This window comes from Ictalurus furcatus, chromosome 21 (assembly GCF_023375685.1).
Source record: "Ictalurus furcatus strain D&B chromosome 21, Billie_1.0, whole genome shotgun sequence".
Lineage (NCBI taxonomy): Eukaryota > Metazoa > Chordata > Actinopteri > Siluriformes > Ictaluridae > Ictalurus > Ictalurus furcatus.
Genome location: NC_071275.1, coordinates 4294189 through 4311920, shown reverse-complemented (window position 1 = coordinate 4311920; position 17732 = coordinate 4294189). Strand labels below are relative to the sequence as shown.

The 17732-nt window shown below is 36.2% G+C and overlaps 1 protein-coding gene across 2 annotated transcripts in view; it reads right to left on the bottom strand.

Moving 5' to 3' along the window:
• The window catches only part of stab1 (stabilin 1), an 85872-nt gene that overhangs the window by 62591 nt on the left and 5549 nt on the right, over positions 1-17732 (bottom strand). Inside the window, exons 7-22 of one of the 2 annotated variants that reach the window (XM_053653270.1) lie at positions 15751-15861; positions 13063-13253; positions 12773-12903; positions 11593-11720; positions 11420-11490; positions 9814-9960; positions 9593-9727; positions 8413-8484; positions 8169-8282; positions 7721-7774; positions 6901-6981; positions 6255-6413; positions 5366-5428; positions 4977-5075; positions 3882-3968; positions 1223-1334 (exon numbers count right to left, since the gene is read on the bottom strand). In XM_053653270.1, coding sequence (XP_053509245.1) covers positions 1223-1334; positions 3882-3968; positions 4977-5075; positions 5366-5428; positions 6255-6413; positions 6901-6981; positions 7721-7774; positions 8169-8282; positions 8413-8484; positions 9593-9727; positions 9814-9960; positions 11420-11490; positions 11593-11720; positions 12773-12903; positions 13063-13253; positions 15751-15861 — 1755 coding nt within the window. The remainder of the gene's footprint in view (positions 1-1222; positions 1335-3881; positions 3969-4976; positions 5076-5365; positions 5429-6254; positions 6414-6900; positions 6982-7720; positions 7775-8168; positions 8283-8412; positions 8485-9592; positions 9728-9813; positions 9961-11419; positions 11491-11592; positions 11721-12772; positions 12904-13062; positions 13254-15750; positions 15862-17732) is intronic. The other variant, XM_053653271.1, reaches the window with a different exon arrangement.

Here is a 17732-nt window from a genome sequence, read left to right as displayed (position 1 = left end):
AGAGAAATAAAGAATATGATTTACAGAGAATATATTAATAGAAAATTTTAGAGGAAAAAAATTACAATTTAGAATATAATACAAAAATTACAATTATATATATTAAAATAAAAAAAAAACTGAAAAGGAAAAATTTCCAATTATAATATATTAAACGGAGTAGAAAAACTGTACATGTTTCATTTTAGCCATTCTGTTGCAGCCCTAAACATACACACACTGAGCACTTTGTTAGGAACACTATACTAATACTCAGTAGGGCCTCACTTTGCTCTCAAATCTCCCATTCTACCACATCCCAACACTGTTCTATTGGATTCTGATCGGGTGACTGGGAAGGCCACTAAAGAACATTATTACACAATTATTGTCATGTTCATGAAACCAGTTTGAGACGACTTTTGCTTTGTGACATGGTGCATGATGGAAGTTACACTCTGGAAGCTACAATACTCAAATAGGCTGTGACTTCCAAGCAATGATTGACTGGTATAAAAGGGCCCAAAATGTGCCAAGAAAACATTCCCCACACCATTATACCACTTCCACCAGCCTGGACTGTTGACACAAGGCAGGTTGGGTCCATGGATTCATGCTGTTGGTGCCAAATTCTGACTCTACCATCTGTGTGCCTCAGCAGAAATCAAGATTCATAAGACCAGGCTACGTTTTTCCAGTCTGTATGTAGTTCTGGTGAGCCTGTGCCCACTGCAATCTCAACTTTCTTTTCTTGGCTGACAGAAGTGGAACCCAACATGGTCTTCTGCTGTTGTAGTCCATCTGCCTCAAGCGTCCACATGTTGTGCATTCTGAGATGCTTTTCTGCTCACCACAATTATACAGAGTGGTTATCTGAGCCTTTCTGTCAGTTCAAACCAATCTGGCCCTTCTCCGTTGACCTCTCTCATCAACAAGGTGTTTCTGTCTGCGGAACTGCTGCAAACTTGATGATTTTTCTTTATTGCACCATTCTGTGTACGCTCTAGAGACTAAGGAGGTGTTTCCACCGTCAAACTCACTGAGATCCCATTTTCCCCATTCTTTTCATTGATGTGAACATTACCCAAAGCTGCTGGCCCATATCTGCATGATTTTATGCATTGCACTGCTGCCACACGATTAGCTGATAATTGCATGAATGCATAGGTGTATAGGTGTTACTAATAAAGTTCTCAGTGAGTGTAGCTCTATTACATAGATTAAGGTTCAATTAGAATCTTACCTTCATCACAATTTTCTCCATGTTTCTTTGGGCTAGAGCAGATGTGGCAGCCAATGCCCATAAAGCCTGGGTTACATTTACATGAGCCATCGCCATAAATGCCATCAGAACACTGTTAACAAAGTCAAACATGAAGTGAGCATTTCATTCCTCTGTACAAGTAATAATAATAAGAAGGAGAAGAAGAGGAGCTTTTCACTAGTAAAAATGAAATGTTACTACTAATTTTAAGACCTCTTAATGGCTTAATTTTTTAAGATTAACTTTTATGTCAATAACTTTATTTTTTCCATTATATATATATATATATATATATATATATATATATATATATATATATATATATATACACACATACACACACACACACACTATATATGTACGTGTGTGTGTGTGTGTGTAATAACTGAATTTTTGGAAAAAATGGAACATGTGTATACAATGCTGCTTCTGCCTTTGTGTATATTTCATACAAAATTGTTTTCAAGCAACAAACATAAAACAAAGGCAACATAAAACAAAGGTAACCTGATTAAACACACAATACAGTTTTTTTTTTTAATTGAAGCAAAAGAAAGTTACCCATCTATCACAAATGTGAAAAACTAATTGCCCCCTAAAACTTCAAATCTGTTTGCGCTACCCTCAGCAGCAATAACTGCAACCAAATGCTTCCGATAACTGGAGATCAGTCTTTCACTTACTTCTAGAGCTTAATCCATATTCTTGCTGCATAATCCAGTTGCACTTGAGTTTCAATTTACAGATTGAAGATGAGACAATCTCCTTTAGGATTTTCGGATAGAGAGAAGAATTCATGTTTCCCTCAATTACTGCAAGTTGCCCAGGCCCTGAAGCAGCAAAGCATCCCCACACCATCACACTGTCACCACCATGCTTGACCGTAGGTAAGATTACGCCAGATGTAACGGGACCGCTGTCTTCCAAACAGTTCCATTTTCGACTTGTCAATCCACAGAACATTCTCACAAAAGGTTTGAGGATCATCAGGGTGTGTTTTCAGACAATTCAGACAAGCCTTTAATGGGTTAGCAGTGGTTTTTACCTCGCCACTCTTCCATGGAAGCCATTTTTGTCCAGTGTCTTTCTGATAGTGTCATGAACAGCGACCTTTATTGATGAAAGAGAGGCCTGTAGTTCCTTTGATGTTATTCTTGGCTCTTTTATGACTTCCTGGATGACTCGTTGTTGGATGAATCATTGCTTTTATGACTTCCTGGATGACTCATTTTTCATGGAGGAATTTTGGAAGGTCGGCTACTTCTGGGCAGGTTCACTACTGTTTTTCCATTTGTGGATAATGGCTCTCACTGTGAGTCCCAGAGCTTTTAAAATAGTTTTATAACGCTTCCCAGACTGATGTATTTCAGTCACCTTCTCATTATTTCTGGAATTTCTTTCAATTTTAGCATAGTGTGTTATTGGGTAAGACCTTTTAACCAACTTCCTGCTGTTGAAAAAGTTCTATTTAAGTGTTGATTTGATTGAACAGGGTTTGCAGTAATCAGGCCTGATTGTGTCTAGTCCAGCTGAACCCCATTATGAATGCAGTTTCATAGATTTGGGGAATTTGTAACTATGGGGGCAAATAGTTTCAAACGTTTTCACACAGGCCCAGTTGTATTAGATAACTTTTTTTGCTTCAATAAATTACATTATCATTTAAAAACTGTATTTTGTGTTTACTCAGTTTGTCTTTGTTTTATCTTAGATTTTGTTTTAATTTCTGAAACAAATTTATTATGAGAGATACACAAAAACCGAAGAAATCAAATACTTCTTCACAACACTGTATATATAATAATTTTCTATTTTTCACTGCAATACTTTGTTGCAATTCTTTGTTTCTTTCTCTGTTTTTTAATCATAAAATATCCAAGAGATAGGAAAGAGCAACAATTTTGAACTGAATGTGAGATTGAGTTTCACCCAAACAGCTGAATTTGGAGCAATTGAAGTATACAGAGAAACTTTCATACCACTGAGTGGGTAGACACAGATACAACAGATTTGGCTAGATACAAAAGAATGACTGAGCAGAGTAAGCAGCAGAGTAAGATAAATGTGGGGGTGGGTTGTGGATGGAATTTATGTTAAGATAAATCCAGATGTTGTCTGCAGAGTAGTGTCATAGCGAAAGTATATAAAACTTAGTGGACCAAGAATTCCTTGAGGAACCCTTGTCAGCCAGTAGATATTGTGGACATGTGCTCTGAGAGAATAACAAAATAATAATAATAATAATAATAATAATCATACTCATAATCATAATAATAGGAGCACATCAAAAACCAATGAATAGAGGACCCAAAATTCTAATATGGTACGACTTTAATATTAAATCCTTAATGATACCTTAATGATCCTTAAATATATCCTTCTACCTGCTCATAGAAATTTGACTGAATTTAGCACATACTGTAATTCTATACAGAACTATCTATTCAAAAGAAGACAGCCATTCAGTGGTAACGTTACCAAAGAGCAATCTTATATTATTTTAAAGATTTATACAGTTAATGGAATAGTTGCAAACCAGAACAGGGCTATACAGCTTATTGAGTGGAAGGTTAAAGATGAGTTGTGGGGCAATAACACATCCAGGGTTTTGTGGAAGTAAAAGAGGTGTTGTACTTACAGTGCCTTTGTCATAACATGGGTGTTGGAAACCTCCAATACAGGGTTTACAGTCAGGCCCAAAGAAACCCTTGCAGCATTCAGCCCTCTTCAACACAAAGTTTTATTTAGATCAGTCATACATTTTTTATATTTAATATTATGACTAAATATGACACAAATTGTAATTTACAATTAAAAACGGCTTGTTAAAAGTACAAAAAAAACAATGTAATATGTACCAAAACCCATCATTAATGTCAGGCTAAATGCTTACAGATATGTTGCTCATTATTGGAAGGAAGATTTTATCAGAATTGCTTGAAATACTTTTTTTTTTTTTCTCTTTATGATTTTTAATAAACAGAAGACTATATTTTCCTCCAGTCTGTACATTAAAAACCTGTACATTGTTCCCCATTATAAAAGGGTATGCACACTTATTCAACCAGGTTATTGTAAGTTTTTGTTTCCCTAAACCTTTTCTATTTGTTTTTCAATTGAATGTGGTGGGTTACTAACTCACATTAAAAGTGTGGGTTTTTTTTTTTTTCCGTTTCTATTATATTTACATCACAAAAACCTACAATTTTAACAGGGTTGTGAAGACTTTTTATATCCACTGTATTCAAGCAAACAGAAATATAAATGTGGAAGCCCATGATTTAATTTACTAGAATCAATTTTAAAAATCCATGTTGACAGACTAGTGAGAAGTTTCGACATGCTTAACACATGCCGTATAAATGTGTATTTGTGTATGTATATGTGCTAAGAGCTTAGGCAGTTATCATGATGTCACATTTAAATAGCACATGTCTAGTGAAGAACAACCCTAAACAGATGCAGTGACTTACATCACCAGTGACATTGATCATTATGACCTGAATAGCCATGGTGTTGTATTCATTATTTATACTCAAATCTGCTTTAAATAAGCTTACCAGTAACACAAACAAGACTAAATGCTATTAATTATGCAGCCCTAGTATGTTGAAGATAGAAATATTGCTCTTGCTACTATGTATTTTAAAACTCAAATTACACTTAAAATATTCAGATTTCACTGCCATAGCAGAAATGCGAAACCACACCAATAAGAGAGTTGTTTTTTTACCGTTCGTTTTGCTCGGCAATATTTTGCACAGCCTCGTACGCTGGTAAATTCACTCCATCGTGGATCAGGAAGAGGCTCACAATTGTGAAAACGGCCAGACTAATACAACAGAAAAATGCATGCAAGTCATCATATATGGATCAACTGCCAGCATTTGGATTAATCAATAATGAACTCTATCATTAACTACAATGATGCAACTGATTAATCTGACTGTGGTGTACTATGTAAACTGATATATATATATATATATATATATATATATACATACATACACACACACACACACACACACACACACACATACAAAATATCTTGTCATACCACTATGTAATACAGGACATTTGTTATAGAGGCATTATATATCTTCCATAACATATAAAACGTACCTCTTCTTGACTTCCGGGTGGACATTGTGATTCAGAAATGTATTTGCACATTACACATGGACTCTGCAAACAAGGTTTTAAACAGTTTTAAAAACAAAATATACACGTGAGGTGTTGTATCAGCGCAATCAATATATTTCTAAAGATTTTTATTCTGCAAAGGTTTCTTTTGTGCACTTCGACAATCAGCTCTTTGCCGTCTAATATTACAGGTGCAACAATAACCATACAGCCCAATACCATGGATTTTAATACATCATAGTTGTAATATTTCAACTTATTAATGAACATTAAAGATATTAACATTAGCATATTAAAGAAAGATTACATATTACATTACATATTAAAGAAAGAAAAACATGAATAATTTAGTGCCTGAAGAGGTTTAGCATCATCACTTCACAGCCTAACTGCAGGAGTTTCCCAGGGGTCAGTACCTGGTCTGTAGTTTTTCTCCTTATACAATACATCCCTCGGTTTATTGATTAGTCCACATGGCTTCTCTTACCACTACTATGCTGACGATAAAACGTCTAGCCGTTGTTTGTATTTTCTGCACTACACTCTCAGAAATAAAGACGCCAAACTGTATTTTTCCTTGCAGCTGGGGTAGTACCTTCTACATTACATCTTTTGTACATTTATTATATCAAATGGATTATATAAAAGTGAATATACTCACCTTTAAAAATATGTTTGTACATTTTTATTTATAAGAGTGTGTAGTGTAATAGAGAATGTAGTATTTATTATAACAGTTTATAATAGCAACTACAGCAACAGTGCAAGGGTTCAATATAATTATTCAGTAATACATTTTATTACGCAGAATAACGGCTCGACACTTTTGTGCATGTTATATCAACTTATCCCAAATTCACCTACATACCATAATGATGGTGGTCTCATTAACATCACAGCGATGTGGCATGATCGGAACGATGGACGGTGGCACAAGAAGTCCATCAATAATGTGAATGATTCCATTGGATGCAACAATATCTTTCACTTCAAGAGGTATTCCTTTTTCCGTGAGCAACACTCTTCCCTGAGGGCGAAGGAGGAGAGAACCAATCAGGATGTTGGAATCCACATTTGTGATATGATATATCGCCACATTCAGTATCATCTCTACCCTATTCAGGACATTTCCTGGGCAGCATTTGTTATCTTGAGATAAAGCCTGTTCGGTTTGGAAGGTAGGTTATGTGTTATATCTTATTGTAGTATTGTAATAAAGTATTGCATGTATTTTTTTAATTAAGTTGACAGTCTAGTGAGAAATTTTGACATGCTTAACACATGCATGACTTGTGGTGTGTGATCAGTGTTAAACATGTAGGGCATGTGCTTTTATTTTTCACTTGTGATGACATATTGATTGTAACATTGATTGTAAAATATACATGATTATTCCATAATGGTATGTGCATGCCGTATAAATACTGTATCTTGATAAGTGCAGTTATCATGATTTCACATTTAAATAGCACATGTCTAGTGAATAACAACCCTAAACAGATGCAGTGACTTACATCACCAGTGACATTGATTATTATGACCTGATTAGCCATGGTTTGGATCTCTGTCATGCTAGCCAGCTGGTCCACAGTTACCTACAAAAACGTACATATGCAGCATATATATATACATAATATAATAACCCAAGAATATTTGTTCATGCAACTTAAAGCAATAGCTCAACAAAAAATCAATAATGCACATATTTCCCTTTACTACGGCCAAAAGTTTTTTGGTGTCTGACATTTGCTTGTTTAGTTTTGCACTAAAGATATGAAGCTAGAGTAACTAACAAGTCTAGTTCGATGAAACTTGCTTACATTAGTATAATTTTTAATCTCATCTACTTCTTCAGACATAAACAAAAACACAATTTAAACAAAGCATCGCTGTGTAGTGAAACACTAACTTCCTGGACAGCCAGAATCAATTTTTTTTAATTAATTCAATTCAGTATTATTCCACCCAGTAGATCTCAAAATCTGAAGGCAGAATTCTGCCGGAGAGCCTGAAATTGTGTGGATTATAATATTTTCTCTTTACAGTGTACACACTGATTATGCATGCGGTTTTACAAAAGAGTCTATTTAGAAATGAGAGTACTTTAACACCATTTGAAACAGGTGCATTAAGATTTGGGAATGTATTTAAAGAAAAGATTTCGGGTGAGATGGACCGGCTTCAATGCTCTAGTTCAAAACTAAAGAAGATGAAGGTCAGACACTAAACTCATCTGGAATACATCTGGGGTCAATAAAAAAAAAATGTTTACATTGGATTTCACAATCAAAAACCTTGACAGTATTAGAAGCTAAAATGCAAACAGAGCCTTACTGCTGCTTGCGAGAACATATGGTGCCTCAGAAGCTCCTGAAGTTTGTGCTTGGCCTTTGGGAGAGAAAGATATATGTTGAGCAATGAAAATAATAAAATATTGGCATGAACTGGAAAAATTCGTATACAGATGTGGCCTTTAAGAGTGCGTGTTTTTTCACGCGGTTTCAGGCGATCTGTCACGTGTGATCACGTGGCACCCCGCAGGCACTTCTTAGAATTTAAATTAATTTGTTTTGCTTCACACAATAACCACCAGGTGGCGCATGGAACATCATACTATAGCTGAACACATAGTACACTAAAAGCATGTGTGGTCAGTTAGATTTAAGTTAAAATATTACGTGTGGTTCATATAAAAATATTACGTTTCTCATGAAAACGTATTTCTAATTACAAGACTGAATTATACAAAGTGAGCATGAGAGTATTCACATTGAATACTTACCTCCTTTAGCATGTATATAATACTACCGTCCCTAGATCTGTCCACGGCTTTATTGGATGGGACAAACAGTGTGAGTGGCCCTGGACCTCGGAGTGGCATTGGAGCTCCACAGTTCTATAACAATATATCAAATCAGGTGAAAGCTTCAGTTCAGCTCCAGATGAGCATGCATCTGATTTTATTTGAAGAGGCTGAGGACCCTGATTGTCTAAAAGTTCCACCAAAAAAAGGAAAGAGCACTCACATCTATCAGAGATACAAATCTATTGAATCTGGTGTCTTCTGCAAGAATGTCCCCGATGGTTTTGGAAGAGAACTGCAGTTACATAACAGTATGAGTTAGAAAACAATAGATGCCACGTAATGATTAATGAAAGTAATAATTTCTCCAAAAAAATTATTTACACATTTGAACTCAAATGTAGTTGATCAGCCAAGGTATATTTGGTATTTAAAGTCATCATCTTTAATTTTGGGTCATACATCCTATTTCATTCTGATACAACTCATTGTTAAAGAAGGTAGAGAGTCCTGCTTCAAGATGGCTGCTACTGCTGGGGTTTTTTTCTGTGAACTTTTGTCCATTTGTATAGATAAAGTGTTTTAGCCACAGAGGGTCTATATACGGGGTTGGATTCTTGATAAATTTCCTCTAAATGCATCTTTGACAATAGTTCCAGTTGCAAGGCAAAGAACAAGCTTATATTAATGCAGTTGTTCAGTGATGTGCCATCATTTCTATAGTAACTACTTACACAGGAACAGGTATGGTGGACACTCTACAAAACCGGGTTTTAAAGATGAATGCAATATTTGAGCTGTAAGTTTTCTGACATGGGAAATTGTGGTTTCTTAACTGCATTTTTTTTGTCTTATTATCTTCAAGAGACAAGAGAGGCTGGTGAGGGAACCACTGTTTATAACTGTTAATACATAAGTGATACAAGGAACTAACTTTTTTGAACATTAAGCATAACTATAAACAAATAAAAATATGACATTCTTTAATAAATAATAATTATTAAATTGTTAACTACAATTGTCAAATTGTTGCGGTATAAGAGAAATTAAACACTTTGGGACATTCTGTTATTAGAAATGAATCAATTTCATGGTGGTAATTTCATCACACCGCACCGTTGTTGATGGTTTTCCTATATCAGTACACCCCATAGTGCATTATTACTTACTTAAGAACCTGGTACAGATCGAGGCAAATGTAAAATGGTTTAAGCATGCACGTTGCACAACGCTAACCCGGTAGGTCATTGCATCTCTTATTTGTTAGCCTACTAGCACGAGTGCAAAACTAAAAAAATGTCTAATGTCAAACACCAGACATGTCTTCGCCAATCAAATACAAAGGGTCACATTGAGTAAACGTTTTATTATTCTACAACTCAGAATTTCAATCATTATTTTACCTCAACACTGTCAGAAGTGTCTTTAGTAGCGAAAGTAAACACTTTGTCCACTATATGAATAATTCCATTGGATGCAGGTATGTCACTCTTGATTATCGTGAACAGTGTATCAGGATCATTTTTTGAAATAAACTTCTGCAAAGCACAAACAAAAATCAGCTGTAAATAGACACAGACAATCATATGTAGAACAAAATACAAATTTTACAATCGTGACTCACCTTGTTTGGTTTAAATCTCAAAATTTCCCCTCCATATGTCCATAAATCTTGTCCCTCCAACTCCTTGTAAAGACGTTGACCGAGAATGAGGTGGTGTTTGCAGATGGCTTCTGCTCTTGTTGCCTGGTTAAGTTCGCCCATAGATATCTACACACACACACACACACACACACACTTATTTATGATTTCATTATCCACTCCGAAACTATTGGAATGGCAAGGCCAATTCAATTGTTTGTGCTAATTTCTGCTGATTGACTTGGCCAGTCTAAAACCTTCCACTTTTCCCCCTGATGAAGTCCTTTGTTGAGCTGGCAGTGTGTTTTGGGTCACTGTCATGCTGCATGATTAAGTTCATCCCAATTAATTTGAATGCATTTCTCTATCAACTGGCAGACAAAATGTTCCTGTAAACTTCTGAATTTATTCTGCTGCTGAGTTACATCATCAATAAAGATTAGTGAACCTGTTCCAGAAGCAGCCATGCAAGCCCAAGCCATGACACTACCTCCACCATGTTTCACAGATGAGCTTGTATGATTTGAATCATGAGCAGATCCTTTCTTTCTCCACACTTTGGCCTTTCCATCACTTTGGTAGAGGTTCATCTTGGTTCCAGAACTTTTGTGGTTCATCTCTGTATTTCTTTGTGAATTCCAATCTCTTTCTGATTCTTACTGCTGATGAGTGGATTGCATCTTGTGGTATGGCCTCTACATTTCTGCACTGGAAGTTTTAGTCAAACTGTGGATTGTGAAACTTTCACCCCGGCTCTGTGGAGGTTATTGGTGATGTCACTTACTGTTGTTTTTTCAGCTTTTTCTTCACCGCTCCCCAAATGTTTCTGTCATCATCTGCTGTTGTTTTCCTTGGCTGACCTGTACAATGCCTGGTTATTAATACATCAGTGGTTTCTTTATTTGGGCGGACATCCCAAATTGCTGTATTGGCTATGCCCAAAGCTTGTGCAGTAGCTCTGATTAATTTTTCCTCTTTTTTCAGCTTCAAACAGCTTGCATTTCTCCCATAAACATCTCTCTGGCTTCATGTTGGTGGATCATTTTTAACAACAAATGCCAGGGTTCAAACCAAGACTAGACATGCAGAGCTCTTAATTGTTGAAACAATCAATCTAACAGGGCACACCTGGGCAATAAGCAACACCTGTCAGTCACACGTTCCAATACTATTTGATCACTTGAATAATGGGTGGGTTCAAACAAAAGGCAGTAATTTGTTTAACACATCTGGATGTAAATATCAGTAAATGACAGCTGAAATTCTGATCTATCGCCTCATAGTAATCTTTTGATCTCAAACCCAAATGTCTTCAGTGTCTAGCAAAAACAAAAGAATTGGCCTTTCTGTTCCATTACTTATGGAGGGGACTGTAAGTACATAGGTCCTTAATACTTGCCATCTTTAGTTATTTCTATAAATTCTGGATAAAAGCCTATGCCAAATGAGTAAATCTAAAAGTAAATGTATATATTATTGACATAAACCAGTAAATAAACAACCAAAACCAGAATAATAAAGAATAAAAAAAAGATGAAAGATGAAGATGAAATAAAAAGCAACTAAATTTACTTCTACTTTTACTCACTTGTGATGCATTCACTGGGATGAACGCTGTAAATGGCCCATGTTTGCTCAGAATGAGCTTACATCCTCTCTCTATAAAAAGAAAAACACTGTGTGTTCATCATATTATCTCTGATTTAAAAATATACGCAGCGTGAATAAGTTCTAGAGAGGACATAATGTCAGCAGCACTACCAAACAATGCAATGCTTCCGGTGAGGGTTCCTGCCTGGCTGCCTTCCCGATCCAGTTCCAAAACACGCTCCATTATATCTCCATAACAGCGCCACCCATTGCTGATCTGTGCATGACTGCAAACACACCTAAAAACAGGATAACAGTTTAGATTCTCGCAACTATGTAGGCCCTTATACCCTACCCATCAATGGAAAAATTCCAGACCAAGCTTAGTACTAATCCTAACTAAACACAGCTACGTTTTGGAATACAGGGAAATTAAAAAGATATAAGCCCTGACTTACTAAAAGTCTCTGTGTTTTCAAATGAACAAAATAAGTCATTCATTTTGAGCATTTTCTGTGAATATGCATACGGAAAGCTGCAAAATAAAGAATGATGTCAATGCAAATCAATTAGATTTCACCCACAGTGATTTATTAAGCCTCAAAGTTACTTCGAAAATGGGAATTGTTTGGGGAAAATGTATGAACAAAGACCATGTATTACATTTTCTGCCAGTTAAAGACAAAATAAAACCTCTTACTAAATTTAGCAAGATTTAATCAGCAAATACAAAAATCTCAATAAAATTGCCACATCACCCAACTTTGCACAACATCATTTACACAATTATTTATTGTAAATCAATTAACATACAACTGTGTGCACAATTTATCCAATAACACACACAAATTAGAACTTGTCTGTGATCTTAGTAAATCATTGGTATAGTGTATTATCAAACCTGAAATGACGTAATACAATAATTAAATATGTGTGTAATACTGGACAGGTTTAGTACTCTGTGGTCACATCCTGCTGTAGTGCAAGTGGTGGCACCATCAGAGGTCAATGCAGTTTAAATTTGTCTAAAAACTACAGATGCCAAATTTAAGTAAAATTTTACTACAAGTAAAATTTAAAGTGATGGTTGTTTTGTTTTGTTTTGCAGTTTTAAAATAGGAGGTTGTCTCAATTATGTGAGATACTGCACTTATCTGTCATTTCCATTTAGTGCAAAACACTGAATTTGAGAAGTTACCCTACAAAATCCAGGTACTACATAGTCAAGTACATTTGAGACTCAGAATAAGGCTGGTCACTCCTGTATTAACAAATTGCCTTCTTCAATTTTAGGGATTTGGAGGAATTGGAAATGCCACTAAATTGGAGAGAGTATAGAGGTAATGCAGACCTGGCTATTCCATCCTGGCCCGTTTCACATCGTGCACTCCTGTGGCATGTGCTCGCTTTACAGGCAGATTTCAGCGTACAACCAGCACGAGGGTCTGATCCTTCCATCCCACTACGACATACACATATTGACTGACAAGACACACATACACAGATTTGTCAGAAAACTAACGTGCATTGAGCCAAAAATGTAAATAATTGCATAAAGTTATATCATGTAAAGGAATCTATATGAATGTTATGTGCCTGATATAAAGGATTTATTTGTATGAATATTAAGCCAATGCTCACCTGGCCTGGACCTGTGCTTTCACAAACAGTAGAGTTTGTTGGACAGCCTCCATTATTCTCAGAACAAGAGTCGATTGGGGTGCAAGATTGGCCGTCTCCCTCAAAGCCAGTTTTGCATGTGCACTGTAATTGCCCTCCACTCTTGTATGAACAATCTGCATTTATGTTGCAAACATCCTTGCTGCAAAAACCTGAAATTGGACGTGAGAGGTGCAATGTCAAAAACAATATGTTATAATCAGGACTGGCAAGTCTGTACAACAGGCGGTAAAATCAGTTGAATATAATAAACCACTTAACCCTTTCTCACTATACACTGGCGTTCCATTCCAGCGGTGGAATGAAAATCGACTTATCAGACATTTTCAATCAGTATAAACAAATGAATTATTTTACTGCTGCATGTCTGTTATAAGATTAGTCAGGACATGGTTGGGTTTCTGTGTGTAGAGTACTGTGACTCTGTTTTTAGCTGCTGTTGAGCAGGGCGATGGGAAAGGGGAGGGGTGTGAGCCCCATGCTCGGGAACAATTCACACCGCTCCACAATAACATTGGTACAGAGATAAAACAGACAGCACATTTAAAGCTTTTTTTGAACCTATTTAAACATAGTAGGCTAGGTTAAAAAAAAGAAAAAAAGAAAAAATTTGTATAGAGGGTATGCATTGACGTCACTTTCCCGCCGGAACACGCCCCCTTAGCTTGACTGAGTGGCAAAACATCCAACAAAATGGCTGGTTTTATTAGGGGAAGGTATGAAAACACTAGTATAACTAACGATTATCAGATTAAATTAAAGGCAGTTGGACTCGACAGTGACCCTTACAAGAACCTGTGGTCCATGCACATTGTCATGTGGCTAGAGATCGGTTTTCTCGACATTTATATGTACCTGATTTCAAGACCAGGGAAATACACTAAGCAAAGCCTGAAATCATACAAAAGCCTTGACGCTTGGTCCTACTTCAAGGCGGGATTTGTTGGAGAAATTAAAGTGACAAGAACACCAAAACATTCTGGTTGTATGTGGACAGATATGTACACACATATATATTTTTTATTATAGAATTTTATCTGGTAAACCGTAATAGTCCTAGTTTGCTTGTAGCTAACACTGCTTCCACTTACTAACGTTATATACATTTGTGAAGCTAAAACACACTCAGAGAATGAACGAGCCCCCGTTATTCATCAATGGACACAGGCAGCATTTTAAAACGAATATGTAGCAATTTATTCATCATTGTACAACATGAACACCGCATGCCAAAAGAACTTACACTTACACTGCTTGACTTCTTTCATATTAGCCATTAACTGTGGAGTTAAGAAATAAATTCAGTGTTGAACACATGCAGCCCCAAAACTGGAAGAAATTCCATTTTTTGGCCTCTGGTAAAACTAGTTAATGTAGCTTTGTTATACTTAAAAATATTTTGATGTGTTTTATGTATATTGATTAAGCTAACCACAGAGACATGTTTTTATAAGCTAGTTTTTTCCCATCTTAACCAATTAACCCTGTGTAATTGTTCTTTTCTAATAGTAGGTTCTTGTCAATTTTAGCCCCTCATCCACCAACTGGGTGTGGATTTTATATCTAGATATAATTTATAAATCCATAAAGTTTTCAATGGGATTGAGGTTTGGTGATTTTCCCAACCTGAATGTCAAAATATCCTAGTGTGACTCATCAAACAAATGGCACTTGTTCATCCAGTTTTATGCTAAGATATCTCATCCAAGTGTGGAACCTGTGGAACATTGTCTGTGGATTACTAGATACATGAGAGTGGATTTGGACAATAAAACATCAGCAACCTAAATGATCAGGATAGCATGTAGCTTGGAAACAAATCTACAAACCCAATCGTATGCTTTGAAGAAGTCAGATCATTTCCCCATTCTTCTGTAAAAGTATGTCAGAGTGACTAAGAATCCAAAGATGAGATGTTTGTCCACCAAAGTTTGGTGGGTTGGGGGACCGAGTCCGGGGAGTGAATTTCAAAGGGGGATAATGGAATTCGCAGGAGTGAGAGAGCAGAGGGTCGTGATATGGAAGATAAAGGTGAATGAACGGTGTTTGTTTTGTTCCACACATAATTCATGAATGTTGTTCATTGACCTTTTATGTTCCTGTCTTGATACTCAAGAAAGCATATTGTTTGGAGGAGACATGAAATAAGTGAAATATGTTATTATATATTATAGAGGTATTTAAATTTATACATGTATATTATATTTACACCCCCCACCTCACAAAAAACAAAACAAAACTCCCCAACTAGAGTTCCCCCAGTGTATCTCAACCATTTCCTCCACCGATTAGAAGGGTAGGTTTAATAATCAACTTCTGTTTACTGCTTCCTGTTACTCTAAAACTGTCGTTGTCATATTTTGGCAAACTATAGTCTATAAAGTCAAACATATAACAGCATTTTCAGAAAGCACCAGCTATTTTATTCAGTCTATGATGAATGACAGCAAATCTGATTTACTATATGTCAATAAATGTTCTTTTTTCCCCCTTTCCCAATCAATTCTATTATAGTCAAGATTTACTATTTCAAGTAAATCCAAGTAGGGACATTTTCACACGAGCCAAAATTCAACTATTTTCACCTGTTCATGCATATATACATGCGATATGTAATCAGAAAATGTCTATCATGTTAAAAGAACATACCTACACAGAAGTGTGCAAACTTTGCATAAGATGGAAGGCATTGGCACTGAGCACTTGAACCCTCTCCTTTACAGTATGAGTATGGACTGCAGTCTGAACAGGAAGACGTAACTGCATAAAGAGAGAGATAATGGATAAGGTTATTTATTCATATATTCATCTTTCATAACCACTTTATCCATGTCAACGTCTAGATCTATGATAATCATGATCAGCTAATATTTTCTGGAATACAGGACACATATTTTGCCCTATAACAGCTGCTGTGACGTACACCACAATATGACATACATATACATTATAATTTTTGCATTATTTGCTATATGCTCAAAGTTGACAGATTTTTGGTGTATAATCTATTTTATTTGTTTGCCTTCTGTTTGCCTTTGTTTTGCTTCCTGTTCTACTTCCTGTTTCCCCGGTGCTCCAGCTCCGTCCTAAACATGCCTCTGATCATTCTCAGTTAACCACATAATAATAAGCATCACATATTACAACACATTATCATGCCTTACATAATTATTGCCCCCCTTTGAACTTTTGCAAGCTCAAACTGGGAAACTGGACTTAATTACCATTGGAATTATGCAAGGGACACACTAGATGATTTTTTTTTATCTTAACTGATTTTTAAAACCATGGGAGACCACAGACGTAAGGACAGTTCCAAACGATTTTTAACATTATAATCCTCTGAACGCACACACTAGACGGCCAGACCGTGAGACCACACATCTGTCGACTGTAGTAAGGATTTCACAAACACGAGATCTTACAGAAACTTGCGTTTATCAAACTCGACAGTGACCCTTACAACTTGTCCAAGAACCTGTGGTCCATGGACATTGTCATGTGGCTAGAGATCGGTTTTCCCGACATTGACATGTACCTGATTTTGAGGCTAGTGAAACACACTAAGCAAAGCCTGAAGTCATACAAAAGCCTTGACGCTTGGTCCTACTTCAAGGCGACATTTGTTGGAGAAATAACAGCAGAAAGATTGAACTCTCTCTCTCTCTCTCTCTCTCTCTCTCTCGATCTCTCTCACCAGAGAGTGCAGTGTCCTAAGCTCAACATACTATTAAAATTATTTGGTTGTCTCTGTTGCGGAACCATACTCCACTTTCATGGCATGTTTGTGGCCAGGGCCGTAGCTAGGGAGTTCTGGGCCCCCTGAAAAACTGCTGCTGTGGGCCCCACCACCCTCCACCCATATCATATACGATATAAGATATGGGCAAATGAGGCCAACATCTACATAATATTTTAAAAGATTAATATTGTTTCACTTTGACACAGGTTATTTACTCGTAACAGAACACGGTAATGTTGTTGTGAGCAATTTTAATTCAAAAGTTAAATGATTATATAAATTATTACATCAAAACTATGGTGTTAAGCCATTAATAACTTCTTATGAAACATTGTTTAAAGTCATCAAGCAATTATTCAAGACAAACTAATAAAATAATCACAAAAGACACGAAATTAATAAAATAAAACTTTTTTTTTTTTTTTTTTTAAGTACCAGTAATATAATAAAAAATATTTCCAGTTATTTTGGTATCTTCTGGAACATCAAATTCGATCAGGTTTACACAACTGAATCCTGAAATTTTTTGCTTTGTAACCGCTCCAGTGTAGCTTTGGCCGTATGCTTAGTGTCATTTCTTGTTAGAAGGTGAACTTACAACTCAGTCTTACATGTCTTGCATAATGGAATACGTTTTTGTCAAGGAATGCTCTGTATTTAGCAGTTTCCCAGTCTCTGCTGATCCCCACATTGTTCTACTACCACCACCATGCTTCACTGTGAGGATGGTGTTCTCAAGGTCATTCCATAAAACTCAGGTTTGTAGAGTGTCCGGGCTTTGGTTGTCCTGTGAACAATTCCTCTCATCTGAGCTGTGGATCTCCCCATCTGCTTTAGAGTCATCCTTGGCCTCTTATTTGCTTCTCTAACTAATGCCCTGCTTACCCAG